The following is a 24,644-nucleotide window of genomic DNA, read 5'->3' on the forward strand; positions in this document are numbered from 1 at the left end:
CGATCCTGAGTGTCAGAGACATGCAGGAACCGTTTTCACTGAATGTAGTTTTTAAAATGGCCATTTTTAGGTTTTCCATCATTCCGGCACCTCCTGTGCTCTTCCTAAGGCTGGGTTCACACGACCTATTTTCAGACGTAAACGAGGCATATTATGCCTCGATTTACGTCTGAAAATAGGGCTACAATACGTCGGCAAACATCTGCCCATTCATTTGAATGGGTGTGGTGACGTACTGTGCAGACAACCTGTCATTTACGCGTCGTCGTTTGACAGCTGTCAAACGACGACGCGTAAAATGACTGCCTCGACAAAGTGCAGGACACTTCTTTCAGACGTAATTTGAGCTGTTCATTGAACTCAATGAAGCACAGCTCAAAATTTACGGCTGTCAGAGAAGCCTCGCAAAATGAGGAGCATTTACGTCTGAAACGAGGCAGCTGTTTTCTCCTGAAAACAGTCTGTCTTTTCAGATGTAAATGCCTGCTATAGTGTGCACATACCCTTAGTGGATAGGTGCATGAAAAAAAGTTCCTTTAGAAAAGTTTTTTTTTAAAAAGCAATGGGATATACACCGTGATTAATTTTTTCCAGAATTTTGAACCATTTTTTTTCCAGAGAAATTCTTTACTTCATTATAATGGCACCCCCTAGTGTTCAATCGGTGTAGTAATGTGCCTATCCTGCTGCCGAGCTGAATGAGTGAGGTCGCACATGCTCAACTGCCACCAGCAAATAGAAAACGCCTTCTCTTCTGGTCAGTAAAGTAGTAAATAACCTTTTATTCAGAAACAGCTTGACGTGTGGATGGACACGGACAGACACAGTTAGGGCTCATTCAAACGAGAGTGTATCTTGTCCGAGTGACGGCCATCACACGGACTCATGTATTTTAATGGGGCCGTTCACACGACCGTTCTTTCAACGGAGCGTGTGAAGGGTCAGTGAAAAAATAGAACATGTCCTATTTTCCTGCTGGTCATGCAGCCTCCATAGACTCTAGTCTATGGGGGATCCGTGACAACGTGTCCCGCATGGGTGCACCTCGGACGTGAAAAACGGCAGTTTTTCTGAATGTAGCCTAAAAACACACAGGAGAGTCAGCAGTTTGCTTAGATGGAGAGCCTGCATAGAAGCACTGCTTACATGCAGAATGGAGCGCTCATTTTCCTGCTCGTGCTCTAACTGAGTGTAAGCTGCTGACTTTTTTTTTTTATATAGGGGAGAGCCCAGCCCTCTATAATTCAAGAAAACATCTAATTGGGGGCAATTTTAAAGCTTTCATAGGTGGGATACGTCCCCTGAGCTGCCAGCCTGAAGAAAATCTAGTAGAAAAATGAATGGTCAATCTCTGGATCCATGCAAGATACATGACTGGTTCTAGCTCTGTCAGGTAGCGATTGTCTGGGAAAATCCCTTTGTGATATCAGATATGCCAGTATGAATACTAGAGACCACGGAGCCATATTTAGTCTTTTTTATTACATTTTTATATTAGAAAACAAATATAAAAGCAGAAATAAATGGGAAAGGCATGTTATAGATTTTAACAATTTTATTCAAAAATGAATGTTTCTTAAACCCCAGTGTGAATGTGCACAAGTTCTACAGCCATTACATCATAAAAATAAAAAGGGAAAAAAAAAAAAAAAAAAAAAAAAAAAAAAAAAAAAAAAATCAGTACAAAATTATATCTTTGTCCGGATGAGCATTTTATTTTTCTTAAACTATCGTCTTGGTCCTCCTCTTCCTCTGCCACGGCCCCGTCCTCTACCACGACCTCTCCCTCTGCCACGGCCAGCAACTATTTTCAGGAGAAATTCATGAAAATTTTAACACATTGCACTTAAACTGGAAATATTTAAGTAGTCGTGAAAATTTAATTTTTATACTAGTGACTTTTTGTAAATTAATTTGTTTGAAGTAGAACGATTATATAAGTACGAGTATATTAACCGCTACCAGACATCTGACGTAACTATACGTCATGGCCAGAAAGGGCGACTATGGAGCAGGCTCATAGGCCGAGTCTGCTCCATACACTGTAGGAGTCTGCTGTAGGTTACAGCCAACGCTTCACTAACGTCAGGGATTGGAGATAAACAGCCGGGATCAAAGTTAACTCCTTAGAACATTAAAAAGAGAGGAGCCCCCTTCGACATTCCATTGGTTCTCTTTTGATGCCATCACGGATTGCAAATTGTTGTCCAATGATGGCCCTTAGGTTTGCGAACATTTTGCTCCTATTAAAGGGGTTTTCCGGCTACTTTTATTTATTTTTTTAACCTTAAAAAGGGGTTTTCCCATCAGAGATATTTAGGACATATCTACAGGATACGTCAAACCTCAGATAGATGTGGGTCCCACACCCATATCTCCAGAACAGGGCCTCCTCTGTATTGTACCTGAATAGTGTGATCCCCGATCATGAATTACAGAAACATCGTAGCTCACTTGCTATGCTGCTTCCGTAACTGCCATTCACCACTATGGGAGTTACGCAAACTGCGTAGCTTAGCGAGCGACGCGGTTTTTGTAATTCATGGTGGAAAAAAAAAAACACTTTTCAGCTACAACACAGCAGTAGAATGGGGTTTAGAGAGCCCCATTCTAGAGATGGGTGCGGGTACATACGCAGATTGGGTCACTTACTAGTGGGGAATCACACTGGTCACTATTGAGCCCTATGCGGCTTACTATATTAACGATCTCTGAGGAAGAATTGCACAGTAAAATTTCAATTATTGCAGATGATACTAAATTGTGTAAAGGACAGTTTTCTATTACAATTGTATCTGGAGTAGTCAGAAAAGTGGCAAATGAGGTTTCACACTGATAAATGAATGGTAATGCACTTGGGAAGGGAGAACATCCCATTAAACACTACATGGAAAAACACTGGGCAATACGGACATTGAAAAGGACAGCAAACGTAACTGTAGCAAGCAGTGTCAGGCAGCTGCTGCCAAGGCAAATAAGATCTATGTGCATCAAAATGGCCATAGATGTCAGTGGGAAGAACATAGTTCTATCACTTCATAAATCTCTAGTAACACCACACATAGAATATTGGGCGTAATTTATCAACCTTTCTTCACCAGTTGTCTTGGGTAGAAAAACGTTGCAAAAGGGCTCAAAGTTGCAGCTTGCGACTATTGGCCACTTTGTGCTGCCCTTGGCACTTTTGTGAGAAAGGTGCATGGCTGCCACTGCCCGACAAATAATTTACGCCAGAAAACTGGCATCAATTACACTGAATCTACAAACCCCCACACCCTTCTGTTGGACAGTTAACCAATAGCCACATCAGGACGCAACTGTACGTCCTGGCAGGAAGTTACTTCCTGCACCAGTACGTACAGTTACTGCGTGGTTCCTGATGCTCACTGCCCTAACAGACAGTGCCCAGGAACCGGGAGGTCAGCTGTCCCTGTACGGAAGCCTATGCCTCCGGCTGGTTCCGACAGGCTTCCTGTCAGCGTCACACTGACAGTTAGGGTATGGGCACACACACTAATTACGTCCGTAATTGACGGACGTATTTCGGCCGCAAGTCCCGGACCGAACACAGTGCAGGGAGCCGGGCTCCTAGCATCATAGTTATGTACGACGCTAGGAGTCCCTGCCTCGCTGCAGGACCACTGTCACGTACTGAAAACATGATTACAGTACGGGACAGTTGTCCGGCAGCGAGGCAGAGACTCCTAGCATCGTACATAAGTATGATGCTAGGAGCCCGGCTCCCTGCACTGTGTTCGGTCCAGGACTTGCGGCCAAAATACGTCCGTCAATTACGGACGTAAGTGTGTGTGCACATACCCTTATAGAAACGCCCATTGACAGTTCAGGAGCTTATTTACATATCACGCTCCAAATATAACGGCACCGATATGTAAATAACGGAGGAAAAAAGGAAAATAATTTCAAGTGAGATAGTGTTTGTGAAGCCCTGCCCATTACATGCTGCACATGTATGGGCAGGTGAAAGGTTCTCTTTAAGGGGTGTAGTTTCCAAAATGGGGTCACTGAGTATTTCCACTGTTTTGCAAACGCAACATGACACCCGAATACCATTCCAGCTAAATTTGAGCTCCAAAAGCCAAAAAGCGCTCCTTCCCTTCTAGGCCCTGCTGTGGATCCAAACAGCATTTTATTACCACATATGAGGTTCTGCTGTGCTCATAAGAGTTTGCTTTACAAATGTTGCTTTTTCTCATTTATGCCTTGTAAAAATTATGTTTTGAGAGAAAAAAAAAACATAATTTAGATTTTCAATTTCATGGTCTAATTTCACTAAATTCAGCAAAAAACTTGTGGGGTCAAAGAAATTTTAGATTTATGCTAATGACTTTCTAAATAGACAACTGGGAGTGTTTTTACTTTTTACCAACTGGACGTTGTAGAGAGAAGTGTATGACGCTGACCAATCAGTGGCCAATCAGAGTCATATACTTCTCATTGTTCCAGCCAAGCTTCTTTCACTGCACAATCACACTGTTCACAAGCACGATATGCAGTGAAAAAAGCTGGGCTGGAACAATGAGAAGTGTATGACGCTGATTGGCCACTGTCATACACTCCTCTATACAATGCCCACTTGGTAAAAAGAAAAAACAAGCCCAGTTGGTCATTAAGAAAGTAATTAGCATAATTCTAAAATTGCTCATAGCAGCAGTGTTTTTTATTTTGAAAAACAATCATTTTTGAGCAAGTTATCTACATTACAGAGCCGATCAGATTATGTAGGAGATAGGGCATTTATAATCTGGAGACAGAGCCTCTAATTAAGGAAGCGATCAGGGGGTCTGGCGCAGCCGGGTCCCTTGACTGCCGACTATATGACGCAGGGAGTTTTTAGCAAGATTTATTCTGGCTAAACACTGCGTCTTAGGGTATGTTCACACGATGAGAGGCATTTACGTGTGAAAAGACAGACTGTTTGCAGCTGCCTCGTTTCACACGTAAATGCTCCTCCTCGTAATTTATGAGGCGTCTGAGACGCTCGTAAATCTTGAGCTGTGCTTCATTGAGTTCAATGAAGAACGGCTCAAATTACGTGGCAAAGAAGTGTCCTGCACTTCTTTGCCGAGGCAGTCCATTTACGCGTCGTCGTTTGACAGCTGTCAAACGACGACACGTAAATTACATGTTGTCTGCACACCCATTCAAATGAATGGGCAGATGTTTGCCGATGTATTGCAGCCATATTTTCAGACGTAAAACGAGGCATAATACGCCTCGTTTACGTCTGAAAATAGGTCGTGTGAACCCAGCCTTACAGTCCGAAAAATAAGTTGTTTTCTTTTTCATGCACTACAGCTTTTGCACAATAAAATCACTTTTTTAAAATCATTTATTATCGGTGTCACCATATTCGAAGACCAATAACTTTTAATTTTGCATGGACAAAGCGGTGACAGGGATATTTTTTCCTTTTCAGGACGGGTTGACGTTTTTATTTGTACTATTGTATGATAAACGTGACTTTTGATCATTTTTTTATTCCATGTTTTGAGCGGAAACGTGACCTAAAAACAGTGATTCTGGCGTTTGTCATTTTTTTTACAGCGTTCACCATGTAGGTTAAATTACATAATAGTTTTATAGTTTGGGTCGTTACGAATGCGTTGATACTAATTATGCATAGTTATTTTAGTTTTTTTCCATAATACTAATAAACTTATGGGAAAAAGGGCAATTTTGTGTTTAACCTATTTTTTTTTTGACAACATTTTTATTAACTCTTTTGGTCCCACTAGGGGACTTAAAGGGGCCTGCACCTCTGATCGCTATTCTAATACACTGCACTACGTACTTAGTGCAGTGTATTAGAGCTGTCAATCAAACCTATGAGGACCCGCCGGAGGTGGGTCCTCAATCTTCTGTACAAGGCAGACTCGCAGGCCATGGTTACGCCTCCGGTTGCCATACCAACCATTGGCACACCAGCGATCACATCACAGCAGGGTGTCAACTGTAATAAACAGCTGACAAAAGGCAGTGATGGTGTGGGCTCTGCTTCTGACCCCGCACTATCACCGCGACGTAATGGTACTGCAGTTTGCGAGAACCCCTTCCCAACAGCACCATATATACACGGTGGATGTCAGGAAGGGGTTAAACAAAAGTGTAAAAAAAATAGACATGGTTTTACCACGATTGTAACGACACAAAACCAAGTTAACATGTTATTCAAACTGCAAGGTAAATGCCCAAAAACAAAGGCGGAATTGCCATTTATTCTATTGCCACCCCCAAAAAATAAAGTTAAATACGTCCCATGCACACTAAAAACGGTGCCAATGAAAACTACCTTTTGTTATTATCAAAAATAAATCCCACATATATCTACATTGGCGGAAAAATAAAAGTTAAAGCTTTTGGAATGCGACAATGCAAAAGCAAAATTAGTTCAAAAGTATTTTATTGTGCAAAAGTAGTAAAACAAAAACCTATACATAAGTGGTATCACTGCAATTGTACCGTCACCAAGGAATGGAGGCAGCATGTTACTTACACCGCACGCTGAACGGAATAAATTTAAAACTCAGAACTGCTAAATTGCTGGTTTTTTTTCTATTCTCCCCCCAAAAAAGATTGTCTCTAAAGGTTAATCAAAAAAAATTATAAGTACCCAAAAATGACGTCATTAAAAAAATGCAAATAATCCAGCAAAAAAATAAATAAAAAGTCCTCATACAGCTATGTCGATGGAAAAATACAAAAAAACAAAAGCAAAAAAAAAAAAAAGGGGTCTCATGGGTGGTGAAGAGCGCTCTCTGTAGCCAAAACAAAACTTACCGGCTTCTCTTTTTTTAGATTTAACTTTTGGTTCAACATCTACAAGTAAGGTGTCAAGCGGCAAGCTGTCTGGTAGAATGAAGTAACGGATGTTATTTCCCCGAATACTTAATGTCTCCAACTGGACGGGTTCTCTGTTCTTCACAGTCATTTTGACAGCTTTCAGATGTGTATTCATACTCACATCAACACCTAGAACAAATAGAAACAATTACATTTTAACATTGTGAACTGTTCCCACCCATTCAATAATGGGCAGCAGATAATCTATTATTACCTAAATTAAAATAACAAATAATTGAACATGTAACCTCGATTAGGCCGGATTCACACGAACGTGAACTGCGTCCGTGCAGGCCGCGTGGTTTTCACGCGGCACGCATGGACCAATAGAAGTCTATGGGCCAGTACAGACAGTCCGTGCTTTTTGCGCAGCGTTTGTCCGCTGCGTAAAAAGCGCGACACGGTCAATATCTCAGCGTATTTCGCGCATCACGCACCCATTGAAGTCAATGGGTGCGTGAAAAGCACGCAGGTCGCACGGAAGCACTTCCGTGCGACCTGCCTGTTTCGCGTAACAGCTGTCAAAAGGATGAATGTAAACAGAAAAGCACCACATGCTTTTCTGTTTACAAACATCCAAATGGAGTGTCATAATGATGGCGGCTGCGTGAAAATCTCGCAGCCGCGCATCATATGATGCTGCCTCACGGAGCAGGTAAGTGGCTTTTGCGCAAGCAAAACGCCGCGTGTTTTGCGTGCGCAAAAACGCCACAGTCGTCTGAAATCAGCCCTTAAGGTTAATACATTTTAGGCAACACCTTTTTTTGCATGCCACACCATTGAATTAATATAAATCCCCTGAGCCTGCTGTATATAATAAACCCCCGGGCACTGCCCCTCACAGTAAAATTCCCCACAGCTGTGAAATGCAGTATAATGCCCCCATACAGCCTTAACCCCTTAACGACCGCCCGTCTTTTGACGTCAGGCGGTGCAGGTACTCAGTCTACAGCGACGCCTTTTGGCGTGGCTGTAGTAGAGGTGGTTTAACGGCAGCCTGGTCAAGTCTGCACTAAAAACCGGCTGTATGTAACAGGTCCGGTTCTTAGTGCAGCCATCAGGACCTGATGATTTCGTCGTAACAGCATGTGACCACTGTGACAGCCAATCACAGCGGTCACATGCTGTTACTGTGTACAGAGCCGCCGGGAGTGTCTAAATGACAGCTCCTGCTCTAAGAACGAGCTCTGTTCTTAGAGCAGTGATCAGGAGCCAATAGTATTGGTTCCTGATCTTTTGTGTTCACTACGAGATCCAATCATAGTGATCACTACAGTAAAATAAAAGTAAAAACATGTATCTGTTTCTCCTCACTCTGTTCTAGCTGTGGAGAGAAACAGATACAAGTGTGTAAGTGTCCCCTCACAAAATCACTTGTTCCACATAGTTTCAAAAAAAATAATAAATCATTTTTTCAGTATTTTATAGTATATATATATATATATATATATATATATATATAAATATATTTACTGTATATACTAAGAATCGTACTATATACGACTTTGTTTTTAGGGTACGCTGTTAGACGGCGTGTACGCTGTTAGATGGCGTAGGGTGCTGTTCTGGGCTTGGGTTTACAGTTTGTGTTAGGTGTAGGGTTTAGGTTTAGGTTTGAAAAAAAAAAAAGTTTAATTCCTTTAGTGTGATTAGTTGATAAAAAAATTGAAACCGCTAGTTCCATTTATTATTTGCGGTTTAGACTGTATTATCATTATGGCTGCCAGAAGATACAGCGTTGAGGAAGCCTATCAGATACTATGCTCCGATACGGATTCTGCATCTGATGTTGAGCTTTTTCTTGAAAGCGAAAGTGTCGCTTCAAGGGATTCTATTGATATGAGACCCAGTACCAGTGATATGGGAGACAGTGCAGTTGCCACAACATCCGTTCAAAGTGCAGCCCCTGAAATTGCGCAACCCACCAAACCGATTTAGTGTGGGAACCCACAAGTTTATTTTCTCCCACCATAAATGACTTTATTGCTACTCCTGGCATAAGTCCCAATGTCAGTAATTTTTCACCACTAAATTATTTTAATACGGACCAAGTTTTGGAACATTTTGTGCAGGAAACAAATTTGTATGCCAGGCAGTACATTGCAAATAAGCCTTCGTCACCTCATGCCAGGTTGTGGAATCCCACAACTGCAACGGAAATAAAAAAAAATCTGGGCCTCACCCTTAACATGGGAATTATAAAAAAAAACCTCTATTAGGTCATATTGGGCATCAAGCCCTATACATGCCACCCCCATTTTCCTATCACTATCCATACAAGTGCAACAGCACCTGTTAGAGAACGTGGGGCCTCTGCAGATAGACAAAAGCCTGTGTGTGTGTGTCATCGGCTATAACAAATTCATGGGTGGGGTAGATTTGTGCGACCAGATGTTACAACCTTATCTGGTTAAAAGGAAAACCAGAACGTGGTATAAGAAAGTGGCAATATACCTAATCCAGGTAGCGATGCACAATGCATTTGTCCTGTACAAAAAATCAGCGGGCAGGGCGACATTCTTTGAATTTCAGGAGAAAGTGATTGAAGATCTCCTATTTCAATCTGCAGACCAGAGAGTAGTCCATGAGTCAGAGGATGTACGCCGACTTGTTGAAAAACATTTTTTACACCCCATCCCTTCAACACCTAACCAAAAATACCCCAAAAAACGGTGTCGGTTCTGCAGCAAACGAGGACAGCGAAGTGAGTCACGATATTATTGTTCCGCTTGTCCTTCCAACCCTGGTTTAAGCACAAGTCCCTGTTTTGAAATCTATCATACCGTCGCACATTACTAATTTTCCTTTGTGAGCTATAAAAGTTAAAATGCAGGATTTATTTAGGATTTTATTTTTCTATACACCTTTTTTTTTTTTAGGGAAGCAGCTTCGCTTTATATTTAGATGCCAAAATTTAGGGTTCTTTTAGAGATTTCTTTTTTTTATCACTTTTTTTGGGAGAGAGGGAAATATACTTTTCTAGATTGAGTCATTTTGGGATATAACCCAGTTATATAAAGTGGAATAAGGCCCTAAAATTCATTCAAGATAAAATTGTGCCCTGAAAGCTTTTTATTTCCTTTTGTGGTATGACTATGTCCTGCCATAAATAGCTGTTACTGACTGAGGATTTCTAATAAGCGAGCTGTTCCTTATCAATACACTATGGGCTTTATTACAGTTTTGTTCGGGTTTTTGGTGGACCTCTTACACCCGACAATACTTCTAGAAATAGCGACATTAATTTGGGGAGTAGTGGTCCTTTACTGTATCTATACATACGGTGTGGGACACTGCCCCTTTATATATTCTACAGGTAATTGGTTGTTATGTGCACATGGCGGTTCCTACCTTGCCGGGCAGGGGCTTGTTATGGTGTACCGCGTCACTTGGCACATTCGTCCCTTATATAGGGATTGATGGAGCTAAAGAGACGTTGTATGACCAGTCACTTTGAATAATAAAGTCATTACAGCCCTACAAATTTTCTTTCATCCTGTGAACATGCTCGAGTTTTCCACACAGCTGGATACATTCTTCCTCCTTTTTTTGGGGGATATATTGCCTTTTTCCGCCAACAGTTTAATAAATTTTCCCACTCTAACTTACTATATATCAGAGCGGGTTGATATACATAATGTCTATGGACGGACATGATTTCAGGACAGCTGCTTTCTTAGCACGACATAGTCATAGGGTGTAGAAACTGTTAGGGACATCTATTTCTCAATCTAGAAAAGTAGAATCCTCCCATTTTCAAAGCAAAATGTGTGTCCTGAAAGCCTCCGGGTGCTCCCTTCCTTTTGGGTCCTGCCGTGTGTCCAGGAAACACATTAGGGCCACAATGGGGATATTTTTGAACACAGGAGAAACAGGGTGATACATTTTCTGGTGCATTTCCTTATTCTCATGTCCTCTGTACAAGAAATCTGACCTTAAAATGGCACATTTGTGAAAAAAAGTGAAATAAAATTTGCTTTGCATTAATTCCTGCAAAAACTGTGGGGTCAAAATACTTAGTACACACCTAGATGAATACCTTAGTTTTCAAAATGGGGTCATTTATTGGGAGTTTCTATCTTTTTAGCAGCTCAGTGCCTCTATAAATGTGTAATGGGACCAGAAACATTTTCACGCAAAACGTGTGTCCTGAAAGTCTTCGGGTGCTCCCTCCCTTTCGGGCCCTGCCGTGTGTCCAGGCAACGCATTAGGGCCACAATGGGGGCATTTTTGAGAACAGGGTGATAGATTTTGGGGTGTGTTTCTTCATTCTCATGGTCGCTTTACAAAGAAATCGGTCTTCAAAGTGATACTTTTATATAAAAAGTGTTTTTTTATTTCACCTGCTATGCATTAAATTTAGCAAAAAACTGTGGGGTCAAAATACTTACAACACCCCTAAATAAATACCTTAAAGAGGCTCTGTCACCAGATTTTGCAACCCCTATCTGCTATTGCAGCAGATAGGCGCTGCAATGTAGATTACAGTAACATTTTTATTTTTAAAAAACGAGCATTTTTGGCCAAGTTATGACCATTTTTGTAGTTATGCAAATGAGGCTTGCAAAAGTCCAAGTGGGTGTGTTTAAAAGTAAAAGTCCAAGTGGGCGTGTATTATGTGCGTACATCGGGGCGTTTTTACTACTTTTACTAGCTGGGCGTTCTGATGAGAAGTATCATCCACTTCTCTTCAGAACGCCCAGCTTCTGGCAGTGCAGACACAGCCGTGTTCTCGAGAGATCACGCTGTGTCGTCACTCACAGGTCCTGCATCGTGTCAGACGAGCGAGGACACCGGCACCAGAGGCTTCAGTTGGTTCTGCAGCAGCATCGGCGTTAGCAGGTAAGTCGATGTAGCTACTTACCTGCAAACGCTGATGCTGCTGCAGAATCAACTGTAGCCTCTGGTGCCGATGTGTCCTCGCTCGTCCGACACGATGCAGGACCTGTGAGTGACGACACAGCGTGATCTCTCGAGAACACGGCTGTGTCTGCACTGCCAGAAGCTGGGCGTTCTGAAGAGAAGTGGATGATACTTCTCATCAGAACGCCCAGCTAGTAAAAGTATTAAAAACGCCCCGATGTACGCACATAATACACGCCCACTTGGACTTTTACTTTTAAACACACCCACTTGGACTTTTGCAAGCCTCATTTGCATAACTACAAAAATGGTCATAACTTGGCCAAAAATGCTCGTTTTTTAAAAATAAAAACGTTACTGTAATCTACATTGCAGCGCCTATCTGCTGCAATAGCAGATAGGGGTTGCAAAATCTGGTGACAGAGCCTCTTTAAGGGGTGTAGTTTTCAAAATGGTGTCACTTGTGGGGGTTTCCACCATTCTGACACCTATGAGCCTCTGAAAACCTGGCTTGGTGCAGGAAAACAAAATGTACTTCAAAATGTATAAAATTATTACTAAACTTGTAAGTCTTCTAAATTGCTCCAAAAAATAATTATTTTTTTTTCAAAAGTGCTGCCAAAATAGAGTAAAGCGATGGAAATATATATTTAAAAAAAATTGTACAGTATGTGTGTACATATGTCACATATTGCAGTTAAAAATAGGGAAAAATGATAATTTTTACAAAATTTATTCCATTTTTTAATTAATTTCCGCAAATCGTATCAGTCTACTTTTACCACTAAAATAAAGTACAACATGTGACGAAAAAACAATGTCAGAATTACTCTCTGATAAAGTCAGACATACCAGATTTAACCAATCTGGCTTGGTCATTAAGGTCTTTTCAGGCCCGGTCATTAAGGGGTTAATGGTGCCTAATGAAAATAAAACACATACGCACATAAGTCCGAACCAACGATATACACACACACACACACACACACGTTTTGGTTAACCCCTTCCCGACATTTGACGTATGGGTACACCATGGAAAGCTAGTGCTTCCTGCATTATGCCGTATCCATACGCCAAATGCTTGGCACCAGCTCAGAAGCTGAGCCGGTGCCATCGCCGGATGTCAGCGTTATCTTACAGCTGATATCCGGCTGTAATGGCAGGGACCGAAATTAGCTTCGATCCCCACCATTAACCACTTAAAAGAGGTGCTCAAACGCGCCTGGCCTCCGGTCTGCCTAGCACAGAAGCCGGTCAGGACCCGCCAGGCGGAGCATGATCGGCTTCCGTAGCCGCTGACAAGGTGGCGCCGGCTCAGGAGCTGATCCGACGTCAGTGGTGGAAGTCAGCTGTATGTTACAGCTGACATCCACCTATAACGGCAGGAACCGGAGCTAGCTCCAATGCCTGCCATTAACCCCTTCGATGCGATCGCTGCATCTTAGCGGTTGCTAGCAGATCGCCAGCCCTGACAAGCAATCAGGACTGGCGACTGCGGCTATGGCAACAGGAGACACAATGGCCTCCTGCGCTGCCATTACGGAAGCTGATTTGGCCCTGCCGGGAGGCGAAGCCTAATCGGCTTGCTGTCAGTGAATAACTGGACAGATCTAATACATTGCACTACATAGGTAGCGCAATGTATTAGAAAAAAACAAATCTGACAGTTAGACCTTCAAGTCCCCTAGTGAAAAAAATAAAAAGTTTGAACATAATAAAAGTTTCAAGTAATAAAATAAAACATAACCCCCCTGTTCCCTTATCAAGTCCTTTATTATTGAAAAATAAATAAACCATACGTATTTGGTATCACCGCGACCGTAACGACCTGAGGTATAAAAATATTATATTTATTGCATGTGGTAAACAGCGTAAAAAAAAAAAACAAAAAAAAAAAAACCCATGTGAAAAAAACTATACCAGAGTTTGTTTTTTGGTCACTTTGCCCTACAAATATTGGAATAAAAAGTGATCAAAAAGTCGCACATATCCAAAAATAGTACCTATAAAAACTATAGCTCGTCTCGCAAAAAACAAGCCCTCATACAGCTCCGTCGACCATTTTAAAAAGTTATGGTTCTTACAACTTGGTGACAGAAAAAACACATTCTTTTTACAAAAGTAATTTTACTGTGCAAAATGTTGTATGACCCGCAGAATAAAAGGTACCATGTAATTTATAAAGCATGGTGAACGCTGTATAAAAAAAAAAAAATCCTAAAAAAAAAAAAAAAAACGATGGCAGAATTGCGGTTTTTTGTTTACATGGCCTCCCAAATAAATAGGATAAAAGGTGACCAAAAAGTCGCATGTACCCCAAAATGGTACCAACAACTACAGCTCGTCCCGCAAAACAACAGCCCTCATACCGCTACGTCAATGAAAAAATACAAATTAGTTAAGGCTCCAATAAGTCAGGAAATAAAAAATATGCAGTTGTGTAGCCCGAGGGGAACATTTCTTCTGTTTCAAGAGGCGATTTATCAAGGACCTAAAATTAGGGAACCAGGAAGGGGAGGGCCCAAACATATCTGCTGGAAGCGAGGGTGCCCGTATTATACCAGGACAACACTTCCCAGCAATATTCCTCAAACTGCAAAGGTGCGGAGTGTGGACCAAAAGGGGCATAAGAAAGGATGCCATATATCAGTGCGACACCGGCCTGTGCAGAAAGGATTGCTTCACAGCGTAACACACATCTATGGATTATTGTATTGTTTTTTTACCCCATTATTATACCACCTGACTATGCCCCTTATATACTCCACCCCGCTTACATGTACCCCCACATTCTAAACAGAAACACCAGCAATACTCAAACAAATCTACTACCAAGCAAAATCCGCTCTCCAAAAGCCAAATGGCGCTCCCTCCGCTCTTAACCCTACAGTGTGCCCAAACAGCAGTTTCCTTCCACATATATGGCATTGTCATACCCGGGAGAACCCTTTTAACAATTTTTGGGGGGTGTGTCTCCAGTGGCATAAGCTCGGCACAACATTTGCCACTAGAATGGCATATCTAGGGAAAAACAAACTTTTAATTTGCACCATCCGCAGCCCATTCATTTATGGAAAAGACCTGTGGGGTGAAAATGTTCACTACACCCCTTAAATGCCTTGAGGGATGTAGTTTCCAAAATGGGGTCATTTTTATTATTTCACATCTGAGCCTCTGCAGTTGTAAACCAATACTTTGTAAATCGCCAAATTAGGCCTCAATTTTACATGGTACTCTTTCCCTCCTGAGCCCCGTCGAATGTCCAGGCAGAAGATTAGGGTCACATGTAGGATGTTTCTAAAACCAGGAAACACCGCATGAGAGAGTTGTCTAGTTATGGTGGCACAAGCTGGGCACCACATATTGGCATATCTATGGAAAAAAAATCCCATTTTTACTCTGCAACATCGAGTGCACACTAATTTCTACAAAACACCTGCGGGGTTAAAATGCTCACTACACCCCTAGGTGAGTGCTTTGAGGGGTGTAGTTTCCAAAATGTGGTCACTTCTGGGGGGGGGTTTCCACTATTTTGGTCCCACAAGCACCCAGAAACCAATCCAGCAAAATCTGCACTACAAATGGCGCTCCTTCCCCTTGGAGCCCTGCCGTGTGCCCAAACAGCAGTTTATGACCACATATGGGGTATTGCCGTACTTAGAACACAACATTTGTAAAGCAATTTCTCCTATTTTTCCTTTATTTGTTGAGAAAATGAAAAATTGAGCTAAAGCTACATCTTATTGAAGAAAAAGAATTTTTATTTTTACTGCCCAATTCTATGAAACACCTGTGGGGTCAAAATGCTCACTACCCCCCTAGATGAATTGCTCAAGGGGTGTAGTTTCCTAAATGGAGTCCCTTTTTGGGTATTTTCATTGTTTTGTCCCCTCAGGGGCTTTGCAAATGAGACATGGCCTCCGCAAACCATTCCTGCTAAATTTGAACTCCAAAAGCCAAATGGCGCTCCATCTCTTCTATGCCCTGCGTTCAAACAGGCGTTTATAACCACATGTAGGGTATTGTTTTACTCGGGAGAAATTGCTTTACAAATTTTGCGGCTGCTTTTTCTCTTTTAGTCCTTGTGGAAATGAAAAAATAAATTAAAAAAAATAAAAAGCGCTAAACCTACATTTTCTTTGGAAAAAATTATTTTCATTTTCACTTTCACGGCCTACTTCCAATAATTTCTGTAAAAAATCTCTGCGGTCAAAATATATTCTAATAAAAATAAGGCCTCAAAATCCTCTAGGTAGTCCTTTGCTTCGGAGGCCAGTGCTTTAGTCCAGTAGCACGCTAGGGCCACATCTGGGATATTTCCTAAAACTGCAGAACCTGGGCAATTAATATGGAGTTGCGTTTCTCTGGTAAAACTTTGTTATTAAAAAATTTGATTAAAAATTAATTTCTGCACAAAAATATGAAATTTGTAAATTTCTACTTTGCTTCAATTCCTGTGAAACGTCTAAAGGGTTAAGAAATTTTCTAAATGTTGTTTGAATACTTTGAGGGGTGAAGTTTTTAAAATGGGGTGACTTTTTGGGGGTTTCTAATATATAAGGCCCTGAAAGCCACTTCACAACTGAACTGGCCCCTGTAAAAATAGCCTTTTGAAATGTTCTTGAAAATGTGCTGCTGAAGTTCAAAGGACGTTCAAAAAACTATGCCAATCTAAAGTAGACATATGGGAGATGTTAATTAGCAACAATTGTGTGTGTTATAATTGCCTGTCTTACAAGCAGATACATTTAAAAATGAAAAAACGCAAATTTTTGCAATTTTTTGCTAGATTTTGGCGTTTTCACAATTAAATACTAAATTTATCAAGCAAATGTTCCCAGTAACAAAGTCCAAAGTGTCGAGAAAATCTCAGAATCGCTTGGATAGGTGAAAGCATTCCGCCATTATTACCACATAGTGAAACATGTCAGATTTGAAAAATGAGGTTCTGTCAGGAAGGTCAAAAGTGGCTAGAGGGAAGGGGTTAAAATAAAAAGGCAACGTTTCAGCCCTTATCATGGGGCTTGTCAGCACGAATTAGACCTTAGGCAGCTAACCAGCATATCCAGATGTAATGGTAGATCACTTATGCCTTAGGCTAACCGCGCCAAAAAACTCCTCAAAAACCGCCTGAAAATGCCTCCCATTGATTTCAATGGGAGTTGGAAGAGGTTTTTTACCGCGAGTAAAAAAAACGTGTCGCGGTAAAAAGCAGCGTCATGACCCATCTTGAGGCGGTTTCCGCCTCCAAAACCCCATTTCAATCAGTCAGAAAGAGGAAAAAACGCCTCGACGAGTGTTTTGACGAGTTTTTGTCAAACCACTGTGAAAAAACAGTCTGGAGCAGTTTTTGCAGGAGGAATTTTCCTCCTGCAAAAAACTCTGTGTGAACATAGCCTTAGGCCTTGTTCACATCTGCATTGGAGGCTCCATTAGGGTTGCAGATAAGACCCAGATTACCGGAGACAATAGCGCAGCCTAGCCTGCTGCACTGGTGTCTCGAGTAAAATCACAGACACCTCGACGGAACCCATTAAAATCAATTAGTTCTGTCAGCGGTGCCTGTTATGCAATGGAACCGTTGCTTAGGTTATTCCATTGTTCTGCTCCTCTGACTGAGCAAAACAACGGAACACACCAACCCCGGGTGTGATCATAGCCTTGGTTGAAGTAAAGCAGCGGTAATGGTTATTACCATAGTCCACAGGAAACTTCTGGTTTTGTTTACCATATTCTTCCATCCTCTACCCAAAGTAATACATTTTTCTGTGAAAATAAGATTTGCCTCCTTTGTTTTTTGAGAAAACACTTAAGACTTAAAATGTGATTGCAACATACACGTTTGTGAAAGATTAAAATCATGCAAAGATATCCTTTATAGGTACAGTCTATGCCCCAAACTGGGTCGTATCTTCTCCATGTGAAAGAAAAATCTAATTCATTTTTATCACGGTAGATCCCAAGAAACTTCTGTTTAATTACAGTAAATCTTTGCCTCACCAAGGTCGCCTTCCCCTGGATTAGGCAGTATCAGACCGTGTACAGACACACCACATCGACAAGGGCAATGCTAACAGTGGTCACTATTCATATATTTTCAGGAAGGATAAAAAGATGATGAATTGCAAAAAAAATAAAAAGCAATTTTGCCGCCATTCCTTTTTTTTTTTTTTTTTTTTTTTTTTTTTTTTTTTTGAGTCCTAACTAGGGATGTCACGATACCAGAATTTGGACTTCGATACCGATACTTTGTGTAGTATTGCAATTTCGATACCAAAACGATACCTTGACAACAGTAATTTAAAAAAAAAAAAAAAAAAAAGTTCATCCATTTTCTGATGTGAGGCGCGAGGTGTGATGAATTTTAAGTGTGTCTCACATTAATAGTAATTAACCCCATCATGTTTCTCAGTCATTATGGGTTAATGTGTGAGGTACATGATGGGGTTAATTACATTAGCCTACTAAATAGTGCAATGACCGGATGTGAATGGGCTTACCTTCAAAGGATTCACATCTGTCCTGGTCATGACGGGTCCTGATCACACAGGTGCAGAACAGGTTAGTCATTAGGGCTCTGTCTTGTAAAGAGGCGTACACCGGAGGGGGTCACATGACCAGGACAGATTTCTATACTGTATCAATTCCTCATGGGTTTTCAAGATCTCTGCTAGCAGTCATTAGATGGGAAGATTCATTTTTTAATTCACTCAGGAGCGGTGCCCACACCCAATCCATCAGCTGAAGTCTGTCACAGCCAGGATCAAAGAGGATTGCTGTAAATAGTGACCAAAGCACCTAAAGGTGTAAATAGAAGAAAGGGCCTCCCTTTGTCACCTCAGCAGTGCCCACAACAGAATTGCAGGGTGCCAGAGATCAAATCCATTAGCCTAGGCCCCATTCCTGCCCCCATGATTTTTCAGGCATATAACCAATACTGGCTGACATGCCAGGTAACAGGATTCCCGCAGCGGTCTTTTCTAAGGAATGAATCTCTCTCTTGTAAACAGGTGACCAATAGAACTGGGGGAGATGCACGAAAACTGGCGTAAAAGGGGGCACTCATGAAAGCAGCAATCTGGTTGGTTACCATGGACGTTTGCAGCAGTTTTCACCCATCTCCCCCACCGTGGTTATGCAGGGTTACCCGACTATCAGATAGATCCCAGTGAACAGACTAGTTGCTATAGGAAACCACTCCGTTATTGCTCGATTTATTTAGTCCACAGCAATAGTGAACGGACAGCAACACGAGGGAAGCGACACACAGTCATACAAATATTCTGCAGACATGCCGCAACGCCTACCTGTGATGGTGCCATGGACCTGCGTGCCGTTCTTCAGCTCCACAGTAACCGTTTCATGGCTCAGCTTCATCAAAAACCTGAAAGGACAGAAGCCTCATAAGTACGAACAACTCCACAAAGAAGCTGGACAGGACACAGCCCGCTGTACAAATACGGCAGGCACAGCAATCTCCGAATCTTTGTTCCCGCCCGATTCAATCTGCTGCCATCCACTGCCCTTATGTTCTTACCTGACTAACTTCATGACTGCCCGCAAGCTGCGCGACGAAATCACCTTGGAGAGAAAAAAATTGCGGGAGGAAATTTGCGTTATTTACTGCTATACTTATATCTAAAGATCCGACACTAGAAAACCGACACAAAAACGCCGAACCGGAAGCCGGCTACAAACCGGATGTGACGTTATACAATGGAGCGGAAGTTAACGTTGTGTAGGCACTAGTGTAAACTATGTATCTACAATTGTGTCTCCTCTTGTGTGTGTGTTGCGCCCATTTTTTAGGAGACCACTGGCTGAAGAAGGATTTGGAAAAATGTTGTGTTTACACGCTCGTGTAAATCAGGCCTTAAACGTAGGTTGTGATGGATGCCTAACGGTGGCACCTCAAAAACAAAAAGATTTCACAGCACTGGACCAAATGCGGGTGCACGCCTCTCCGGGACCTGATCCACAGTCCCTCAGAGTAGACAGAAAGAAGACAGCGAGGCAGCACTTCCAAAAATATATAGCAGCTTTATTCACCCGTGCTAGTGAATAAAGCGGCTATTTATTTTTGGAAGTGCTGCCTCGCTGTGTTCTTTCTGTAACAGTGGCACCTGTCATTATAAAGTTTAAAATAATGGTGCATGTTTAACGTATATGTCAAGAACTCTCATGACCCTGTTCATGATGTATACAATAAACGGATATCATTATAGTCTATGGGTGACAAATGCCACTGTTAGGGTATGTTCAGCGCATACATCACCAATAGAGTATAATAGTATCTGTTTAACGACTACGTCATGAAAAGCCCATGACATAACTGTGACATATACCATACAGTGGCATACATCACCAATTGCATACCTCCCACCTGTCCCGGACAACGGGACAGTCCCGGATTCCGGGTGGTGTCCCGGGCGGCTGGTGGTATGTCCCGGTATCAACTGTATCTGCGTCCTCAGGAGGCAGATACAGTTGAATCCAATGCTGAAGCATGGAACCATCAGCTCCCTGCTTCAGCATTCAACTATGGAGTCCCCGGCCAGAGCAATGCAAGCTCTCTGGCCTGGGACTCCTGTCTTGGGAAAGCCCGTGACGTCACTGTCTATTTATAGATAGTGACATCAGGGACTCATCCAGGGGTAGAATCATCAGCCACAATGGCGCTATCTACAGGGAGGGTTAGCGCTATCTACAGGAGGCGGTGGCGCTATCTTCAAGGAGCGCGTGGCACTATCTACATGGGCACTGTGGCACTATATAGGTGCTATCTCCTTTGGCACTGTGTGTGGCACTATGGGCACTGGCACTTTATATGTGGGCACTGTGGCATGTGGGCACTGTAGCACGATCTACAGTGGGCACTGTGGCACTATGGGCACTGGCACATTTATGTGGGCACTATCTACAGGTGGCACTATCTACAGGGGCATTGCGCCACTATGGGCATTATACTGTATGGGGCAGCTAAGGGGGCATTATACTGTATGGGGGCAGCTAAGGGGGCATACTGTATGGGCGCAGCTGGGGGTATTATACTGTATGGGGGCTTCTCCCGCAAACCCAGGGCACCAGAATAAAAAAAAAAATCTTGGGATTCCAAAATTAAAATAAAGGAGGAGAATCAATGGAGACGTGGCCACGCTTTGTGCGCAGCTCTCCCCATTAATTTGTAAGGGGGTTACGGAAACAGCCGAGCCCGCTTGTTTTTTGTGATAAGTAAATGAACACACCCTTAGGGCATGCCCACACGTGGTGGATTTCCTCCGCAACTGTCCGCATGAATGCCGCACAGAATCTGCGTTGCAGATTCTGCTGCGGATCTGCCCAAAATGTGCAGTAAATTGCTGCGGACTAGCTGCTGCGGACTGCGGTAAAAGTGCTTCCCTTCTCTCTATCAGTGCAGGATAGAGAGAAGGGACAGCACTTTCCCTAGTGAAAGTAAACGAATTTCATACTTACCGGCCGTTGTCTGGGTGACGCGTCCCTCTTTCGGCATCCAGCCCGACCTCCCTGGATGACGCGGCAGTCCATGTGACCGCTGCAGCCTGTGATTGGCTGCAGCCGTCACTTAGACTGAAACGTCATCCAGGGAAGCCGGACTGGAGACAGAAGCATGGAGTTCTCGGTAAGTATGAACTTCTATTTTTTTTACAGGTTGCTGTATATTGGGATCGGTAGTCACTGTCCAGGGTGCAGAAACAGTTACTGCCGATCGCTTAACTCTTTCAGCACCCTGGACAGTGACTATTTACTGACGTCGCCTAGCAACGCTCCCGTAATTACGGGAGCCCCATTGACTTCCTCAGTCTGGCTGTAGACCTAGAAATACATAGGTCCAGCCAGAATGAAGAAATGTCATGTCAAAAAAGCAAGACGCATCCGCAGCACACATAACATGTGCATGACAGCTGCGGACTTCATTGCGGAACTTAGAATCTCCATTGAAGTCAATGGAGAAATTCCGCCATGAGTCCGCAACCAGTCCGCCACTGGTCCGCAACAGACAGAGCATGCTGCGGACACCAAATTCCGCACCGCAGCCTATGCTCTGCAGCGGAATTTTCCGCATCGTCTAAACGAACCCTACTAAATAGAAGTGGAAGTCAATGGAGAAACGGCTCCGCTGCGGATTAACGCTGCGGAGTGTCCGCAGCGGAATTCAAGAGCAATTCCGCCACGTGTGGCTTTGCCCTTAGTCCAGTTTTACAGCTGCCTTTTTAGTCAATAGCCAGTAAGGGAAACCCTAGGTATTAGGGTATGTGCACACGTAGTGTTTTCAGGCGTATTTCGGGGCATTTACACCTCGAAAAACGCCTGAAAAAATGGAAGCAGAACGCCTACAAACATCTGCCCATTGATCTGAATGGGAAATACGGCATTCTGTTCAGACGTGGTGTTTTTTTACGCCTCATTTTCAAAAAATGGCGCACGTAAAAAGACGCCTGCGAAAAAGAAGTGCATGTCACTTCTTGAGCCCTTTTTGGATCCATTTTTCATTGACTCTATAGAAAAACCGCTCCAAAATGGCTGTAAAAAATGCAGCAAAAAACGCGAGTGGCTTAAGGCTGGATTTACACGAGCGTGTGCGTTTTGCGCACGCAAAAAACACTGTGTTTTGTGTGCGCAAAAGGCACTTAAGAGCTCCGTGTGTCATCAGATAGGATGTGCGGTTGGGTGATTTTCACCTGGCTGCTGTAGGAACAATAGACCCCTAATGGGGCTATTCACACGACTGAGTTTTTGACGGCCCGGGAAACCTGGCCGTCAAAAAATGGGACATGTCCTATTTTCGGCTGTTTACCCGGCCGCCCGGCTCCCATAGAAGTCTATGGGGCCGGGTAATACACGGCCATCACCGGAATGTGTCCCGAGTGATGGCCATGTATTCCGTCGCTCGCTCCCTCCTCACAGCGCAGAGTGCATGTGAGGAGGAGGAGGAGTTGATGCCATTCGGACGAATGGCTGTACGCTGGAGATACACTGTGTGGCAGGGCCGGGGTGTACAGTAGGTGGAAGGGAGCACTGCACTGGCTCCCTTCCCCTGCTTGTTTTAAAAGCGCCCTGGCCCGGCGACACCTTCCATGGCCGATGGCGCCGCTAGCAGCTGCTGCGGCTGCTACTATTGTAGCAACGCCACTATAGCAGAGCGGGGAGGTATCTCCCTGCTCTGCTATGTGCTAGCCCCACTTTGGCTCCCTGAAGTAGCGGAATCCCCGTGTGTTCAGGGATTCCGCTCCTGGACAGAGCGCTTGATGTCTCTGTCCATATCTGGGCAGTGACATCAGGGGAAACTCCTGGAGAGGAATCCCCGAACACATGGGGATTCCCCTTCAGGAGTTGCCCCTGATGTCACTGTCCAGATATGCCCGGCCCGGAACGGATGCAAAACTAATGGAAACCGGCCGGGAAAAACGGCCGATTTCATTGGCCGACACTCGGGCTCGGGTGGGACCCTGTCGTGTGAATAAGGCATAAGGGTATGTTCATACGGCCTATTTTCGGCTGTTTTTCGGGCCGTAAACGCCAGAAAAACTGCAAAAATATCGGAAGCAGAACGCCTCCAAACATCTGCCCACTGATTTCAATGGGAAAAACGGCGTTCTGTTCCGACGGGCCGTTTTTTTACGCGGCCGTTTTTCAAAACGGCCGCGTTAAAAAACTGTCGCGAAAAAGAAGTACAGGTCACTTCTTGGGACGTTTTTGGAGCGGTTTTTCAATGACTATAGAAAACAGCTCCAAAAACGGCCGTGAAAAACGCTGCGAAAATCGCGAGTGGCTTAAAAAACGTCTGAAAATCAGGAGCCTCGTTTACGCCTGAAAATAGGTCGTGTGAACCCAGCCTTAGGGTTTTCAAGGGAAAACCGCTCCTGATTTTCAGACGTTTTTTAAGCCACTCACGATGTTCGTGGCGTTTTTACGGCCGTTTTTGGAGCTGTTTTCTATAGAGTCTATGAAAAACGGCTCCAAAAATGTCCCAAGAAGTGACCTGCACTTCTTTTTCGCGGGCGTTTATTTACGCAGCCGTTTTTCAGAACGGCCGCGTAAAAAAACGGCCCATCGGAATAGAATGCCTTTTTTCCCATTGAAATCAATGGGTGGATGTTTGGAGGCGTTCTGCTTCAATTTTTGGGGCCGTTTTTCGGGCGTTTACGGCCCGAAAAACGGCCGTGTGAACATACCCTAAGGCCTTATTCACACGGACGTGACAGTTTTGCGCGCGCAAAAGTTCCGTGTGGCATGAGTATTTGGTGCGTGCCTGCGTGATGACACTCTGCTTTTATGCGCGAAAAACTGCCAAGTATAGGACATGTCGTGAGTATTACGCAGCGCACATACGCTGCGTGAAAATCACGGACTGTCTGAACGGCCCCATTGACTAACATAGGTCCGTGCGACGTGCGTGATTTTCACACGCGTATCACGGACGTAATACACGTTCGTGTGAATAAGGCCTAAGGCTGGGTTCACACAGAGTTTTTTGAAGGAGGAAATTCTGCCTCAAAATTCTGTTTGGAATTTTGAGGCAAATTTTCCTCTGCCTGTACACCGATTTTCTCAGCATTTTTCGCCCGCGGCCATTGAGCGCCGCGGGCATAAAACGCAGCGAGATTCACTTTCTCTGCCTCCCATTGATGTCAACGGGAGGTCAGAGGCGTAGACGCCCGAAGATAGGGCATGTCCCTTCTTTTTTCTGCAAGCCGTTTTTTTGCGCTCGCGGGAAAAAAACGCCTCCGCCTCCCATTGAAATCAATGGGAGGCATTTTCGGCCGTTTTTTGGTGCATTTTGCGGCGCAGTTTCCACGTCAAAAAACTCGCCAAAAACCTTGTGTGAACTCTCCATAAGGGTATGTTCACACGCAAACTCCAAAACATCTGAAAATATGGAGCTGTTTTCAAGCGAA

At 43.4% G+C, this 24,644-nt stretch overlaps 1 protein-coding gene across 1 annotated transcript; it reads right to left on the minus strand.

Moving 5' to 3' along the window:
* Window positions 1–1,643: 1,643 nt before the first annotated feature.
* Window positions 1,644–19,442, minus strand: SNRPD1 (small nuclear ribonucleoprotein D1 polypeptide). Its single transcript, XM_075828516.1, has 4 exons — window positions 19,265–19,442; window positions 19,035–19,111; window positions 6,802–6,993; window positions 1,644–1,804 (listed from the first exon to the last, which is right to left on the minus strand). The coding sequence occupies exons 1-4, from the start codon at window positions 19,276–19,278 to the stop codon at window positions 1,728–1,730; spliced, it is 360 nt and encodes a 119-aa protein (XP_075684631.1). The 5' UTR covers window positions 19,279–19,442; the 3' UTR covers window positions 1,644–1,727.
* Between the last annotated feature and the right edge of the window lie 5,202 nt (window positions 19,443–24,644).

This window comes from Rhinoderma darwinii, chromosome 5, assembly GCF_050947455.1.
Source record: "Rhinoderma darwinii isolate aRhiDar2 chromosome 5, aRhiDar2.hap1, whole genome shotgun sequence".
Lineage (NCBI taxonomy): Eukaryota > Metazoa > Chordata > Amphibia > Anura > Rhinodermatidae > Rhinoderma > Rhinoderma darwinii.